The 14413-nt window shown below is 57.0% G+C and overlaps 7 protein-coding genes across 7 annotated transcripts; 4 read left to right on the top strand and 3 right to left on the bottom strand.

The window, feature by feature from the left end:
• Positions 1-152: 152 nt before the first annotated feature.
• On the top strand, positions 153-808 carry J3D65DRAFT_637732 (uncharacterized protein). Its single transcript, XM_066801539.1, has one exon. It carries the CDS (start codon positions 167-169, stop codon positions 623-625), a length of 459 nt encoding a protein of 152 aa, XP_066651299.1. The 5' UTR covers positions 153-166; the 3' UTR covers positions 626-808.
• J3D65DRAFT_116108 (uncharacterized protein) lies at positions 797-4783 on the top strand. The gene is made up of 3 exons (XM_066793779.1): positions 797-1188; positions 1242-4270; positions 4334-4783. Exons 1-3 carry the CDS (start codon positions 968-970, stop codon positions 4636-4638), a joined length of 3555 nt encoding a protein of 1184 aa, XP_066651298.1. The 5' UTR covers positions 797-967; the 3' UTR covers positions 4639-4783.
• Positions 4784-5682: 899 nt separating this feature from the next.
• Positions 5683-7065, bottom strand: J3D65DRAFT_637724 (ClpP/crotonase-like domain-containing protein). Its single transcript, XM_066801538.1, has 3 exons — positions 6648-7065; positions 6227-6583; positions 5683-6155 (listed from the first exon to the last, which is right to left on the bottom strand). The coding sequence occupies exons 1-3, from the start codon at positions 6920-6922 to the stop codon at positions 5996-5998; spliced, it is 792 nt and encodes a 263-aa protein (XP_066651297.1). The 5' UTR covers positions 6923-7065; the 3' UTR covers positions 5683-5995.
• A 35-nt stretch (positions 7066-7100) lies between these two features.
• J3D65DRAFT_595798 (beta-lactamase-like protein) lies at positions 7101-8335 on the top strand (the record flags this gene model as incomplete). The annotated part of the gene is made up of 1 exon (XM_066797834.1): positions 7101-8335. The coding sequence occupies exon 1, from the start codon at positions 7457-7459 to the stop codon at positions 8333-8335; it is 879 nt and encodes a 292-aa protein (XP_066651296.1). The 5' UTR covers positions 7101-7456.
• Positions 8336-8434: 99 nt separating this feature from the next.
• J3D65DRAFT_606563 (uncharacterized protein) lies at positions 8435-9511 on the bottom strand (the record flags this gene model as incomplete). Its single annotated transcript, XM_066798448.1, has 1 exon — positions 8435-9511. The coding sequence occupies one exon, from the start codon at positions 9509-9511 to the stop codon at positions 8435-8437; it is 1077 nt and encodes a 358-aa protein (XP_066651295.1).
• Positions 9512-11223: 1712 nt separating this feature from the next.
• On the top strand, positions 11224-12453 carry J3D65DRAFT_671263 (uncharacterized protein; the record flags this gene model as incomplete). Its single annotated transcript, XM_066803378.1, has 1 exon — positions 11224-12453. One exon carries the CDS (start codon positions 11224-11226, stop codon positions 12451-12453), a length of 1230 nt encoding a protein of 409 aa, XP_066651294.1.
• A 161-nt stretch (positions 12454-12614) lies between these two features.
• Positions 12615-14140, bottom strand: J3D65DRAFT_671262 (ergosterol biosynthesis ERG4/ERG24; the record flags this gene model as incomplete). The annotated part of the gene is made up of 2 exons (XM_066803377.1): positions 12615-13986; positions 14037-14140. The coding sequence occupies 2 exons, from the start codon at positions 14138-14140 to the stop codon at positions 12615-12617; spliced, it is 1476 nt and encodes a 491-aa protein (XP_066651293.1).
• Between the last annotated feature and the right edge of the window lie 273 nt (positions 14141-14413).

The following is a 14413-nucleotide window of genomic DNA, read 5'->3' as shown; positions in this document are numbered from 1 at the left end:
GACCAAGACGGAGCGGAGCGAGAGGATAAAGGGGAGACGGGTGCAGAACCTGGACCTGAGAGAACAGAGAAAAAAGGACCTTTTATGACGACGTCGTCGTCGTCGTCGACGACGCGAAGACGCAGCGGACGTGGAGTGGAGACGGGGTCAACATCAGGGACCGCCCATGCTGGCCCCACGGCCCATGGCCAGCTGCACCATCACGCGCTTCCGCAATAATACATGTACCTACACTGAGAAGCAAGCCGACGCCTTTGCTTGTCCCGCCGTCCATCAATCACACCTCCTCGTCACCTTCTTCTTCTTCTTCCTCTTCCTCTTCCAGTGCCTGTTCTTCCTCCCTCGTACAGCCACCGCACATCACGAGTCTTTGTCCATCTGCGCTGCGGCTGTGCGACGACCCGTCTCCCCGCTGCCCTGCCTTGTGCCCGACCTGGACGTGGACGCCAACATCAATCGTCGTCACCCGCCGCGCCCACCTCAGACAATTTTTTGTAATTGGCAGCTTTCCTTTCTCTCAATCCCATCCCCCCGTCCGCCGTCTGGCCTCAGCTCCGCCCGCTCGCGTGAAAAACTGCGTCGTCTCGCCCTCGTCCTCTCGTCGCAGCGCACCCTACTGCGTTAAACCCGGCGTCGCTGGCCAACGTCAGCCCTGTTCTGGTAATGAGCACGCCAAATGACAATGGTGAGTTTGACCCATTGCTGTTTCGGGGCTCCGTCAGCGTGCCGTGGCGTCCCAACCACCCCCAGCACCTAAGCCCGTCAGTTGCGCCCAGAAGCAGCCTGCCGTTGAGCCCTACTACCTCCGTAGCTACGTGACCGTCATCCTTAGCGACGATGGTGCTGTGCCTGTATATACCACCGCTACAACCGCCCTCGTCCATTTCCGTTTCGCCGCCGACCCCGTCCCCGATCCCGACCCACCACCAACCGGAACCTCCGCAGCTCAGACCAAGACACAGCTCTGATGTGTATATTCCTAGGCTCGCTACCCAAAAACTCCACCTCCACCACCTCCACTGCCACGACCGAGCCCGCCCCGGATCCGCCCTCGCTCCCAAAGACCAGGAGCACCGCCAGCCTGGTTGACAACTCCAGTCCCTCCACCGATCCCTCGTCGGCCACGACGCCCCGCTCGCGCATGTCGTTTGATGCGGGTTCTGCGCGCGAGATTGATACCCTGACGAGGTCAGACGGCCCATTTTCGCCTTGACTCCCCGGCGTTGACCTGGCTGTTTTAGATCACCCATCATTCCAGAGCACGAACATGGCCTAGGAGCCTCGGGCCTACGCCGCATACGGCAACAGCCTACCACCAGGTCCTCCAGTGCCGCCAACTCGCGCTCTGCCTCCATCGCCGTATCCCTTCCGCCCACGCGCCGGCCCACCGGTACGCTACCCCCGGCCGCCAGCTCGTCGCCGCTCCAGCTCTCCGAAGACCTGTCCCGCTTCCCCGCCGAATCATTACACTCGTTTTCCTTTGCACACCAGGCCGACGACTTCATTCACAACCGCCAAAATGTTCTCAAGAGGAGCATAGATTTCATGCGGGACAGGCTAGGCTGGTCCGCCACGAACCACGGCATCGCAAATGCCCAGGCACGCCTCAGCGGCGATTCGGAAGTCCAGGGCATGATGGATCTGCTGTCCCGCGCAAATCTCATAGGGGACGAGGCGCTGCATGCCCGCGGCCTGGGCGGAGGAGGTCCCATGACGGGACCTGCCGACTCGACTGGCGAAAACATTTTCGAAAAGAGCTTCATGCCGCGCTCAGAGAGTCCCGAGCCCATGGACCAATCGACCCCGATCCAGCGGCCCCAGGACTCGCTCTCCCTCGATACCAAGCATGTCCCTCCGCCCGAAAACGACCTATACCACGAAATTCCCCGATTAGAATTGCGCGATTCCTCTCCTCCGGCACCATCTAGACTTGCATTAAAGAGGACATTTACAGACACGGCGCCCTTGAGCATCCAGAGCAGGTTGCAAGATGCCCTCGCCCGACCATATATTGCGGCCGATACCACCCACGTCGGCAACGTCGGCAGCACCGCCAGCAGCTCACACATCTCCCCCCTCACGACACCGACTCCGTCCCAAACTCTCCCCCCTGTGCCCGGCGCCCACACGGCCGCATCTGCACCACATGGACACGGCAGCCGATGGGCACCCGCAGCACAGGCCATTTTTACCACCGAAGCACAGGCACCGTGGACCATTACCGCGGCGAATGATCTGGCTTGTCTTGTTTTTGGCGTCACACGGTCAGAAGTACGGAAGATGGGCATACTAGAAGTTGTGCAAAAAGAACGGCGGAAATGGTTAGAAGAGAAGCTTCAGGATCCTGAAGTTGGGTCGAGAAGAAAGCAAGAACCTCAGGACCAGAAGAGCAATCAGACTGGCACGAGCTCAATGCACTTGGGCAACGGGGTAACGGCAAAGCTACTGAGCAAGCCGCCCTCGCGAGTGGCTGGCAACCGGCGATCCAAGACGGATGACGGCAGCGGCTCTTCGTACGCCGCGAGGAAAAACGTCAAGGGGGGTCTCAACCACCAAGCCAACAAGTCGAGGGGGGTCCTTCTTTGCGGCGACGTCGTGCCGATCCAAAAGCGCAATGGTGCGACCGGGGCTGCGAGCTTGTGGGTCAAGGAGAAACGGGGCGGCCTCATCTGGGTGCTGGAGGAGATAGCTGAGGACTCGGTGTACGTCACCGTCGACGAGGTTGGGTGCGTGGTCAAGGGGCAGGGGGCGATCGAGGCCATCTGGGGAACCGAACGAGTCCGCCGGGGTATGGATCTTGCCAGGCTGATCCCTGATATACCACGCATCCCCGGCACCAACACGGGCGCCTTGGATTTCAACGCCATTGCCCAGCTCAAGACGTTTACCGCTCGCACTCAAAACAACATCAATATCCCAATAACGGTGCATCAGCTATCGGGGGAGGCGACGTTCCACGTTTCGAGCTTCCCCCACATAGCAGGCATCGTTGTTCTCTCGGCAAACAACCTTCAAATCACGAGTGCCAACACCGTCTTTTCCTCGGCGCTGTTTGGACAGGCGAAGCCGGAAGGTCTGCATGTCACTGAGCTACTTCCCAGCTTTGACAAGATACTTCATGTCATGACCGACGAGGACCAGATCAGTCTGGTCGATGGCATAGTCATCCCAGAGCACAGTTTCCGCCGAGCTCGCGCGCTGCTGGCGATGCGCGAAGGTAGAGAGGACGCCGCCGCCGTCTTTTTGAAGCCTAGTGGTCTTCCAGCGAAGCATCGTGATGGAGCAGAGATTATGGTAGACGTGCAAATGCGAGTGGTTCGGAGCGACAGGTCGCCCAAGTTCAACGATGACATCATCGTCGAGGACGAGGAGCGTGAGGAAAACGGCGAGCGAAAGTTTTCGGAAGTCGTGTACGCTCTCTGGATAACCTACTCGAGGCAACTGCACGCAGTGACTCACGGCGTGGGCCCCGTCACGCCGCTGGTGTCGCGACCTGGTACACCTCCTCATCAACCGTCACCTGGCCAATCCGCAACTCAACTACATCCTGAAGAAGCAGACTCGTCAACACCTCGACGAATCTCCCCACCGGGCACATCACTCCTCACACAGCAAATCCAAGAGCAATCCTCTAACAAATCCGCCATGGCGCCGCCAGTCAACTCAACACCCACTCCCGCAACTCCAACAACCATTGACCCCAAAGAATCCAACCTCCCCGCCAAGAAGAAGACCATTGACGACTTTGTCGTGCTCGAAGACATGGGCCAAGGTGCCTATGGCCAGGTCAAGCTCTGCCGATACAAGAAGAACAGCGCAAAGAAGATGGTCATCAAATACGTGACCAAGCGTCGCATTCTGGTCGACACGTGGACGCGAGACCGACGGCTGGGCACGGTGCCGCTCGAGATTCACGTCCTGGACTACCTGCGGCGAGACGGCTTCAAACACCCCAACATTGTCGAAATGGCCGACTTTTTTGAAGACGACGTCAACTACTACATTGAAATGGTGCCGCACGGACTGCCGGGCATGGACCTCTTCGACTACATTGAGCTGCGTGTCAACATGGACGAGAACGAGTGCCGCAAGATCTTCGTTCAGGTGGCCGAGGCTTTGCATCACTTGCACACCAAGGCCAAGGTCGTCCACCGCGACATCAAGGACGAGAACGTCATTCTGGATGGAGAGGGCAACATCAAGCTCATTGACTTTGGAAGCGCGGCGTACATCAAGAACGGACCTTTTGACGTCTTTGTTGGCACCATTGGTACGTCGAACCCAAACTGGCATCCACGCCCTCGAGAAGCAGATTACTAACATTTCATGATAGACTACGCCGCCCCCGAGGTCCTCGCCGGCAAATCCTACCGCGGCAAAGAGCAAGACGTGTGGGCTCTGGGAATTCTGCTGTACACGATCGTGTACAAGGAGAACCCATTCTACAGCATTGACGAGATTATGGACCACGACCTGCGCGTGCCATACATCATGAGCGAAGAGAGCATCGACCTGATCCGCCTCATGCTCAACCGCGACGTCGACCAGCGCATCACCATTGGCCAGGTTCTCGAGCACCCTTGGTGCAAGGGCGAGGTTGGCGCGCCTGGCGGCGGCGTCGTTGGCGTCGAGGCGTGAGGTCGTTGGACTACTACCTCTTTGGGTTGTTAGCGTTGTGGGGTGCAGCCGAGTGGAGCCTGAGGGGCAGCGCGGGGGCGCTTCGAGACGGAGTGGGGGCACACGGGCTGTGGGGTCTTTCTGTCTGTGGGGTGTGGAGATGGGGGCGAAGAAAGGAAGGCCTGCGAGCCTGCCTACTTGCTTGCTTCGAACGAACCATCCGGGCCAGCGATGGCTAGTCACGGGCATTCTCCCGTGGGACGAACCGAAGTGGATCTTTTTTTCTTAATGGCTTTTTCTTTGGAGGGAAATGGCGCCTCCTCTTGCTTGCGCTTGCTTGATGCCAGCGCTGTTGCTGCAAAGGCACCGATTCTGCTGCCCGATTCTGCTGCCACTGCACATGACTCACAATTCTTTCTTCTCTTTCTTCGTTTTCCTTTTCTACACACTGTCTTTGGATTTTGTGCTTGTTGGGCTTCTCTTTTCTTCTTCTTGCCGTGTTGAAGAACGCGTTATACTCAACCCATCACCCACCACCACTATGGATTTCTTCGGGTGCGGCGGATCATCCCGTCTCTTCCACCGTCTATGCCTGCTCTACTACTGTTGCTGTTGTTGCTTTCTTCCTTTCTGCTTGCCTGGCGGCTTTTGGACCATCATCACCATTATCACTACTACCCCATCACAATACCAATTTCCAGGACCGTCCCCACTCGCTCGCTCGCCACCCACGTGGCGGGGTGGAGTGGGGAATCTGCGTTATATTAGATCAATTCGGCTTCTCTTCCATTACTAGCTAGCTAGCTGGTACTTGCGCTTTGGCGGCCCCATTCTTGTCCACGCTCGCTCGACCTTGCGTTGCTTTGCTTCGGTAGTCTGTCTGCGTCTTGTTATATCCTGTCCTCACTTTTTCCTTTGTCGGTTGGTTGTTTGGCTAGTTGGTTTGCTCGTCCTTAGTCTGACGGAAGTAAAAGAGGTGGGTGGGATAGAGGTATAGAATGGATTGATTGACGGTATTGGGAGGCTCTGTTGTCGCCGTGGTCGACGTCGTTATTACTATCTAGTCCGTCCTTTCCTTCATTTCCTTTGTTTCTTTTCCCTACTTCGTCGGCGGGCCAATTTGTGACAGATCTTTTGTCTTTTTCCTTTGCTTCTCCCTTTCGGCGATTTGTGATTTGTGACGGTCCTGATCAAGGACCCTCCCTGTGGTCCTCCTACCCCACGATGTAAATATTCGCTGGGAGGAGGCTAAAAATTTCGAAAACCAAAGCGCGCTTAATGATTAGTCTGATCAAACCAAGTCCAAAAATATCAGTCTTTCCAAATCACTCTCGGCATCAATCTCGGCAACATCTGCTCACCACTCACCATCAACTCCTCAGAGTTTCCCCCTCGGAGGCGGAAACGCAGCAACCGGCCGCCTGCCCGTGTCAATCTCATACCACCACGGAAAGTTGGGCGGCGCGTCGTCTTCGACCGTGGCCTGGAAATTGGGCTTGCGCTTCTGCATGAACGCATCGACGCCTTCCTGCTGGTCGCTATTCCCTCGTCATCAGCGTCTCCATCTCGAAGAAACAGTTTTTGAAATAGGACATGTGCCACTACTCACCGCGCCGTAAACATGTGGAACAGAACCGCCGAGTCCAGCAGGTGCGCGGCCTCGGCCGACCCCGGGTTGCGCCACATGAGGCAGCGGTTCATGTACGAGGCCAGCGGGCTGACGTTCTGCACCATGTTGCGCGCGAGCTCGAGGGCGCGCGGCAGGACCTGGGCGGCGTCCGGCAGCGTCTCCTGGAACAGGTGGCCAAAGTGCGGCGAGTGCGGCGGGTACGTGTCGCCCGTCGACAGCAGGTACATGGCGCTCGAGTAGCCGATCAGGCGCGGTAGGAAGAAGGACGAGCATGATTCCATGGTGATGCCGCGCCGCGCGAAGACGAAGCCGTATTTGCCGCCTTCGTAGCCGATTCTGTCCTCCCCGGTCGATTGTCAGTGATGAGGGAGGAAAGGGTCTTTCCGAGACGCCAACTTGCCGGATTGCTGCTGGCAGCGTCATGGTCATCCCCAGACCGACTGCGCTGCCTTGCATTGCTGCTATCGTCGGCTTGCGGCAGCGGTACATGGCGAGGGCGACTCGTCCGCCGCTGTCCCGCTCGTCGACGACGCGCTTGAGATCACTGGCCGCAGAGAAGCCAACCTCCAAGTCAGCTCCGGCGCAGAACGTACGTCCAGCGCCCGTCAAAACGACGACCTTGACACGCTCGTCGACGTCGGCGATCGAGTAGATGGTTTCCAGGTCGTCCATCATGTCCAGCGTGAAGGCATTTTGCTTTTCCGGCCGGTTGAGCGTCACGACAAGGACGCCGGGCGCGTGCTGTGCCACTTTGACGCACTTGGTGGGCAGCCGCTCGTACGACTCGGGGATTACGATGGGCTTTGGGTTGGGGATCATTGTAACGACGGGAGCTCTGCGAATATCAACCAAACTCGGTGATGGGATTGTGAAAATACTCTGCTTTAGGCACTTTTAAAGTACTCTTTCGTACGAATCTAGAGAGGAGATGCAAACAGTCCTCGGTGCCGATCGGGTAGTAGGCAGGGGGCTTGGGGGTTCAGTTGAGTTGAGTTGAGTAATCACTAAATCACCTCCGCATTGCAAGTGAGTAGAGTGAGCCGCGGCCCATGTCGGAATCCCGGTATTGACGCATGTCTTGTGATGCATTGGCTCTTTATTTCCATGTGGAATCCGCTCCGTGAGTCGTGGTCGTCTTGAATTCCCAAAAGTCTCGTCCAGTGTCCGGCCAATCGTAAGCAACGTCAAAAACTAGCTCCAACCAACACAATGTCGCCATCCAACACTCTCCACGCTGCCGTATACGATGCGCCTCCGATCCCCTTCAGGCTGTCCAACGGCAAGATCGGGGGCAAGTGGTCGCCGATTGCGTGCACGCTCATATACACCAACAAAGAGGCCGTGGTCGTCGACACGCCCATCACGACAGCTCAAACCGAAGAGCTGGCCAACTGGATCGCCGAAACCCTGCCGCGCGGTGCACGCCTCTGCTACATCTTCATCACCCACGGGCATGCCGACCACTGGCTCGGCATTCCGACGCTGCAGCGGCGCTTCCCAGGCGCGCAAGCCGTCGCAAATGCCAGCACCGTCGCGTATATGAAGGAGCATTCCGACACGACGTTCGTGAGCACGTGGAGCACGTATTTCCCCGGGCAAATCGACCAGCCGACGGCGTACGCGGAGCCGCTGCCGGCCAGCGGAGTCTTCAGCGTCGACGGGCACGAGGTGCGCGCCATTGAGGTCGGACAGGCCGACACGCACGACTGCTCCGTGCTGTGGGCGCCGGCGCTCAGGCTGGCCGTCTGCGGCGACGCCGTGTATGGCGACGTGCACCAGCAGCTCGCCGAGGCCAACACGCGCGAACTGCGCCAGGCGTGGATTGCCAGCGTCCGCAAGATTCAAGACCTCGGTCCTGACGTCGTCGTGCCTGGGCACAAGAAGGTCGGCGAGGCCACTGGGCCCTGGCATTTGGAGAATACCATCAGGTATATTGAGGACTTCCAGAAGTGCGTCGATCAGGGGTTCAAGGGGCCGAGGGAGCTGAGCCAGGCGATGCTGCAGATTTATCCGTCGCGGTACAACACCAGCGCATTGATCATGGGATGCATGGCGGCTTTCAAGTTCGCCGGCGGAAACAAGCTTTGAAGTGTCCAAAAGGGCGTGTCTTGATTTGAGTATGAAATTTTCCAGTGACGAAGTAATGAAACGAAGCAAATCAGGGAAATATTTGGAAAAGAATGGCCACTAGTGAGACGACACTAGGCCTTGAGCACCACGCAACGCAAGAAAGACTTTGTGCTCCAGAGCGAAGACGTCGTTGTCCATCCACCACGCGCCGTCAGAAGACCGAATGGCGCCGCGGTACAGCCTCTCGCTCAGTTTGATGTTCTCATACACCAGATTGTGATAGATCTCGACCGGAATCTCCAAGGCCTGGCCAATCGCGTCGTCCTCGAGCCCGCTCCCACAAATGTCCTGGATGAGGGCAAGGAGCTCGTTCCAGAGGTCCGACAGGCTAGACTGGACCGTCAGGCTGGTGGCGCCATTGTAGACGAGGGCCAGCCACGCTCTCACGAAGCAGGCAGACGCGGAAGGGAACCAGTGCTTGTAGACGGGCCAGGTCCGCGACGAGGCGAACATGAGATTGTCGAAGTGGCGGCGCTGGCTTTCGGCCGCGCCCCTGCCAGCGCCGTGCTTGAGGCGGTCATGGGTTCTGACACGCCAACAAAGCAGATTCGGAAGATGGATGGGCATGGATGGATCTGTGGGCATACCGTGTAGCTCCCGCTCCCATTTGTACCGCTCTGCTCGTGTGATGTGCTTGCTGATGCTGTTCATTATGTGTGAAGCTGCTTCCAGGATCTCGCCGAGTTGGTCAGCCGACAGCGTCTGGCTGCTGTACTTGGCTTCCAGTCGATCGGACTCTTCGACAAGCAGGGCGCGTCCTCTCGCCGCGATTTGCGTCGCGTCCGGCTCCACCGCCGCTGTGGTAAGCTGCTCCGGCACCTCGACCGCGTCGGGAGACAGGTCGTTGAGGTCCTCGAGCCGTTCGTCATCGACTTCGGGAACGTCCCAGTCCATTTCGAAAATGGCAAATTCAGACGGCTTGTGCGTCTGCCGCATAGAGTTGGCGTATATGTCGAAGAAGCCGCCCACACTATGGGCGCGGTCCCGCTTGACGACGCGATCTTTGTAGGCCTGGTGATCCTTGACTGGCATTGGGGGCCCGCTTTTGATAACGGACCAGAAGAGCGGGATCAAATGGCCCTGGTTTGGGCCAGAGTTCATAATGACTCCGGGGTGCTGTGAAGAAGAACCCATGATGTGGAAAGTTTTGGATGTCGGCTTGAAATGCCAGTGATGAGTGAGTTGGAGGGTGAATTGCAGAGAAGCCGCAAAGCTGAACTATCCGATTCCACCTTTTTCTTCACCCGAGCTATCATAATTTTCCCAGTCCTGGCCAGGTTCCCGCGCTGTCTTCTTGAAATCCCAGGAGGGAGCTGCTCTTTCTGGAATGCTTCTTCGTGTTTCTGGGTCCTCATAGAGCCAAGGAGTAGACAATGCTATCGCTGGGATTTTCCTTTTCCAGAGTCTGGTGACAATCGATCGCGTAGGTCTACCGTCTCCGCAGGTGGACGGTGGTTCTCATTGTCATGTCGGGCTTCGATCCGTGTGGTCGTCCTTACGGTCGAAAGCAGCGCTTAGCGCACATCGAGTACCTTTGAATAAGGGACTCGGTCCAGTAGCATTGGTAGCAGATACAGCCACACCAACGTGTATACAAACAACTACTTGTTCAGTCAAGCCCTGTCGCATAGACAAACAAAAACAAAACCTGGTGGCTAGTCCGAAATCGTCGACCCCGCGTCAGCATATAAGCAGCTTTTGGTGGTGGCGAGTGTGAAATCTGGGGAAGACCGGCTCCTACATTGAGCTAGGGCGGCCACGCCGACTACCGCAAGCGTCCTTCGGCCGAGCTCCTTCATCCCTTGATTTCGACCAAATGGCAGATGTGCCCTGATTCTTGTTGGATCATTTTGCTGCGCGGGGATTACTCGCTCTCGGCTGCCCATGTCTCGTTGCTTGGGGATTGGGTCTGTTCGCTCTACTGATCGGTCAGCTTTGGTGTGGTAGACACGAGCGAGACTGGTTCTCAAATACAAGCCACAAATTCTGCGACAGCCATTCTGCCTCTGCATGCGCGTTCGTCTCAAGAATACGTTTCAGACCCGCGTTGCCATGGACCTAGCAACGGCGGGACGGCAACGCAATGGACTGCTGCATGGCGACCGACTGAACGGAGGACCCCAGGCCTTTGCTTCAGGAACTTTTGTCTCCTTGATTTGCAACATCGAAGAGAAAGGCGCCATCCTGCAAATCCTGCTCCATCTGTTGGAAAGTGACGGGATTTTATCATCCAGAAGGCTCCTGGGGCACCAATTGAGGGCGCAGGTCAAATTTCCACTACAAAGCCCTCCGAAGCCAATCACACCGCTCAAGCAGCTGGTTGCACAAAAGATGCAAAACGAAAGTTACGCACTGCCACTGTGGTCGGATCCATGGAGCAGAGCATTACCGCTACCCTTGGAGCCACTGTGGCTGCTTAGTTGCGATGGCAGCACACTGGGACAGGGCCAAAAGGGCCAGTGAGACCCTAACAGAACGCCACGACCAGAGCTTGGTGCAGCGTCCAGTCAGTATCCCTCAAAGAGTCTAGCCTGATCAATAAGTCGTCCACTCTCTGTCCAGCCTCAAAGCTGGCCGTCGACGTATTGAAGATGGCGTGCAGCCCACGTCAAAGTCCATGATGACGAAAGGAAGGTGGATCAGAGCAAAATCTCCACTTTCATGGAAGTAGTTCTTCCTACCCAATTTCGGGGTTCAGTATAAGTCGCTCTGCCCTCAGAGGCTCAATGTCGTTCTGTAGAGTGCCGTGCAGCTCCCAGACCTCCTTTTGCCATCGTCTCGTGGGCTGAAGCAAGACTTTGCCCGTTCGTTCTTTACCTCCACGCTCTTTACAAACGATAGCAAAAATGCAGACCCTGTCGTGTCTCCTGTTGGCCTCTGTCTGTTTGTCGACCGTTTCGGCGAGAATCGTGTTTCCGCAGCGGTCCACTAGGGCAGGTTCCTCGTCCCAGGCAATCACGACACCTACGATTCCAACGCTTACGAGCACGCCCATCGTTCAAGCCGCGGCCGCATCTTCCACCGCCAAAACATACCCCACGGGCACACTTTCGGACCCGGCAACCTTCAAGGCGCAAAACGGGACCAAATGGAGCATCCAGTACGTAGGCAACACCAAATTTAGCGGCAGCGTCGGGACCAAGGGCTTCGGGGGCGACAAGTGCCGCAGCAGCGTGCTGGGCGGGCAAGTGATTTGGAACTGCGGCGACATGGAGTGTCAGCCCGACTGGACCACGTGCGGCTTCGCCATGGGGCCTGCCTTTTACGGCACCGGGGATGTCATGACTATCAACACGTCGGCCGTGCAATACGCGCAAGACTGGAACTTTGCCCTGCCCTGGTCTGGCGACAAGGCCCCTGAGGCCCCGCAGACGGCTTGGGGCATGGACACGAGCAACATTGCCGCCGTCAACGACACGCACGGCATCGCGTACGCTTGGGAAATATGGCGAGGCGCCAGCGATGGCTCGTACGTTGACCGCGGTAATGCTGTCGTCGCGGTTACCCTGGGCGCAACCAAGCCGATTGCGACACGGATGGGCCCGCTGCTGAGTGGCCCGGATGCCGTGCAGATGGGACTGCTCTCTGTTCTCCGCGATGGCGACTACATCTACAGCTACTCAATAGGCGGGCCGACGGGTATCGTGGTCGGTCGAGTCAAGGCCGGCGACGACGCTTTTGATGCGACAAAGTACCAGTTTCTGCAGGCCAATGACTTTGCCACCTGGGCAACGCCTGGATCTATCCCGTCAGCGTCGACAAAGGTGTTTGGGATGAAGACGGCGGAGAGCTCGGGAAAGTTCGCATGCAACGTGTACGGCTCCGTCTTCTACTCCAACTACTTCCAGAAGTACGTCATGATTTGCACCATTTACATGTCGTTTACCAACATGTACGTGGGCGACAATCCGTGGGGTCCCTGGAGCTCGCAATACAGCCTCCTGAGTGGATGGGGCCCTGGATACGGCAGCCATGCTCATCCAGAATACTCGCCGAATGGGTCCCACAAGGAGCTCTACTTCTCGCAAGGCCCGAATGGCCCCTTCAATGTTTTCCGGCTGTCATTCAACTTCTAGGCATGGAAGTGGCGCTTGCAGGACTCGCCACCGAATAGTCGTTTTCTCTTCTAGCCCTAGAGGTCCTTGGTTGACAGAAATTGCATTTGAAAGTTTTACAGATGATATTCATGTATACCACTTGTCTGAGAATTCGAGTGTGGATTTGCCCGTCTCCAGTCTTAGTAGATGTACGGAACAATCTTGTACGGAACTCTCTTGCAGTACTCGTCCCAGTCCTTGCCGTACTTGGCCTTGCACTTTGCCTCGTCTCTGAGTTCGCGGTGGATCAACAAGACAGCAAAGTAAACCATGTAAAAGTACGTGATCAACATGCCCCAGCCCTTGGCCTCGCCAGGCTCGACCTTTGTACCGGCACCAGACGCGTCGGGAGCGTTGAGGACGATGTAACCGGCGATTCCGGTGGGCAGGCAGTACGACCAGCTCATGAGCCAATCGCCAAGGTAGTTGATGTGGCGAGCGGTGCCCCACCATCCCGTAATTAGGAGCTTGCTGCCAGATTTGGTCTCCATATATTTGAGATGCTTTATCTTGAGGTCGTTGGGGTTGGTGCGGAATCGGTTCTTTTCATTGTTGGCTCCGCGGAAGATCCAGTAGCCAGCGCCTTGGACAGCAAGAATGCAAGCGATTTCAAAGTACGTGAGCTCCTTGGGGTGGATTGCCAGGTAACGGGCTGGGATAGAGTAGATGAATGGCACCCAGACCAGGTCGCCAAACGAGAGCATGAAACCAAAACCATCGGTTGTGATGTCCATGGTCGTGAGGATGGCAGGCTCCATGTAAAGGCCATCAAAGACGTAGAAAGCGTGCGTAAAGGTCACGATGAGAATGCTGGCCGTGACCTTTCCGTAAGAGCTATACTGGCGGGCGACAAAGGCAAGGTCCAAAATGACCCATCCGAGAAGACCGGGCCTCATTTCGTTCCATGTCTTGATGTCGATTTCGCCAAAGATGGGAAGTGTGATGCGAGGGTTCAGCTCGCGTCCGATGAACCAGTCGTACAGTATGTTGCCGCTGTGGCCGCCTTCGGCCAGTTCGCGGACGTCCGAACTCCCAGGTTTGACAGAAAAGCTGCGCACGTAGACAAAAACAGCCAGGACGAAGGCAATGATGAGATTGGAGGTCAAGATGGGAATGAAATTGTCCCATATGAAGGTCCAAACGGGGAATTGGGCGCCGTAGACGGCAGTTCCAATCGCGAGTAGAGCAACAGTTGCGACGGACGACGAAAAGGCATTGAAGCGATACTTGAGTCGGCCGCCAGAACGTAGCTGGACTCCCTCAACCTCTTGTGCGGGCAAAATCTTGCCGAGAACGAGGCTCAGGAAATAGTATCCCAGCGTGGCCAGAAAAGCCTTGGTGTTGACCAGGTTGGAGACCCCTTGCCAGCCAACCTCTTGCTTGAGCTGTTCCAGAGAGAGCGTGTACGGGTGGAGGACGGACGGCGGAGGGCATCCTGAGATGTCGTTGCAGAAAAAGGCAAACAGGTAGCAGAGGAAAGGGGTTCCGAGGGTCACACCGAGGGCTCCAATGCTGAAAGAGGGTCAGTTGTGGTCTCCAAAAGATGATTTCGAAGCACTCACGGTCCGCCGAATTCCATTGGATGCTCGCGTTTGTCCTTGGACGCGTCGGCGGCAGACGCGCCGGAATCGTGGGGCTGCGGGCGCCTCTGTCTGATTTCGGCCATGGTGGATCAATTGGCCCAGCAGCGATGGAGATGGAGAAGCGCGGAGCACCGCGAGGAGATATATGTAGGCAGGCCAAGTAGCGCCGGATGGAATGGTGCCGGATGAGGCCACTGCGGTGCTGCAGGCAGAGCTGCAGAGCGGTGCAGGGTCCAGGAGTGATGTCGCCAAGGTGCAGGGATGAGGTCGTCGACCAAGCCGGAGGTACGTAAGGCAAGGTAAGACAACACCGGCACCCACTCTCGACAACGCTATCTGGCCTGTTGCTACATACC

This window comes from Phyllosticta citribraziliensis (assembly GCF_038025025.1).
Source record: "Phyllosticta citribraziliensis strain CPC 17464 chromosome Unknown J3D65scaffold_12, whole genome shotgun sequence".
NCBI lineage: Eukaryota > Fungi > Ascomycota > Dothideomycetes > Botryosphaeriales > Phyllostictaceae > Phyllosticta > Phyllosticta citribraziliensis.
The sequence above is the reverse complement of the archived record's forward strand: the minus strand, read 5'-3'. Positions and strand labels throughout refer to the sequence as shown.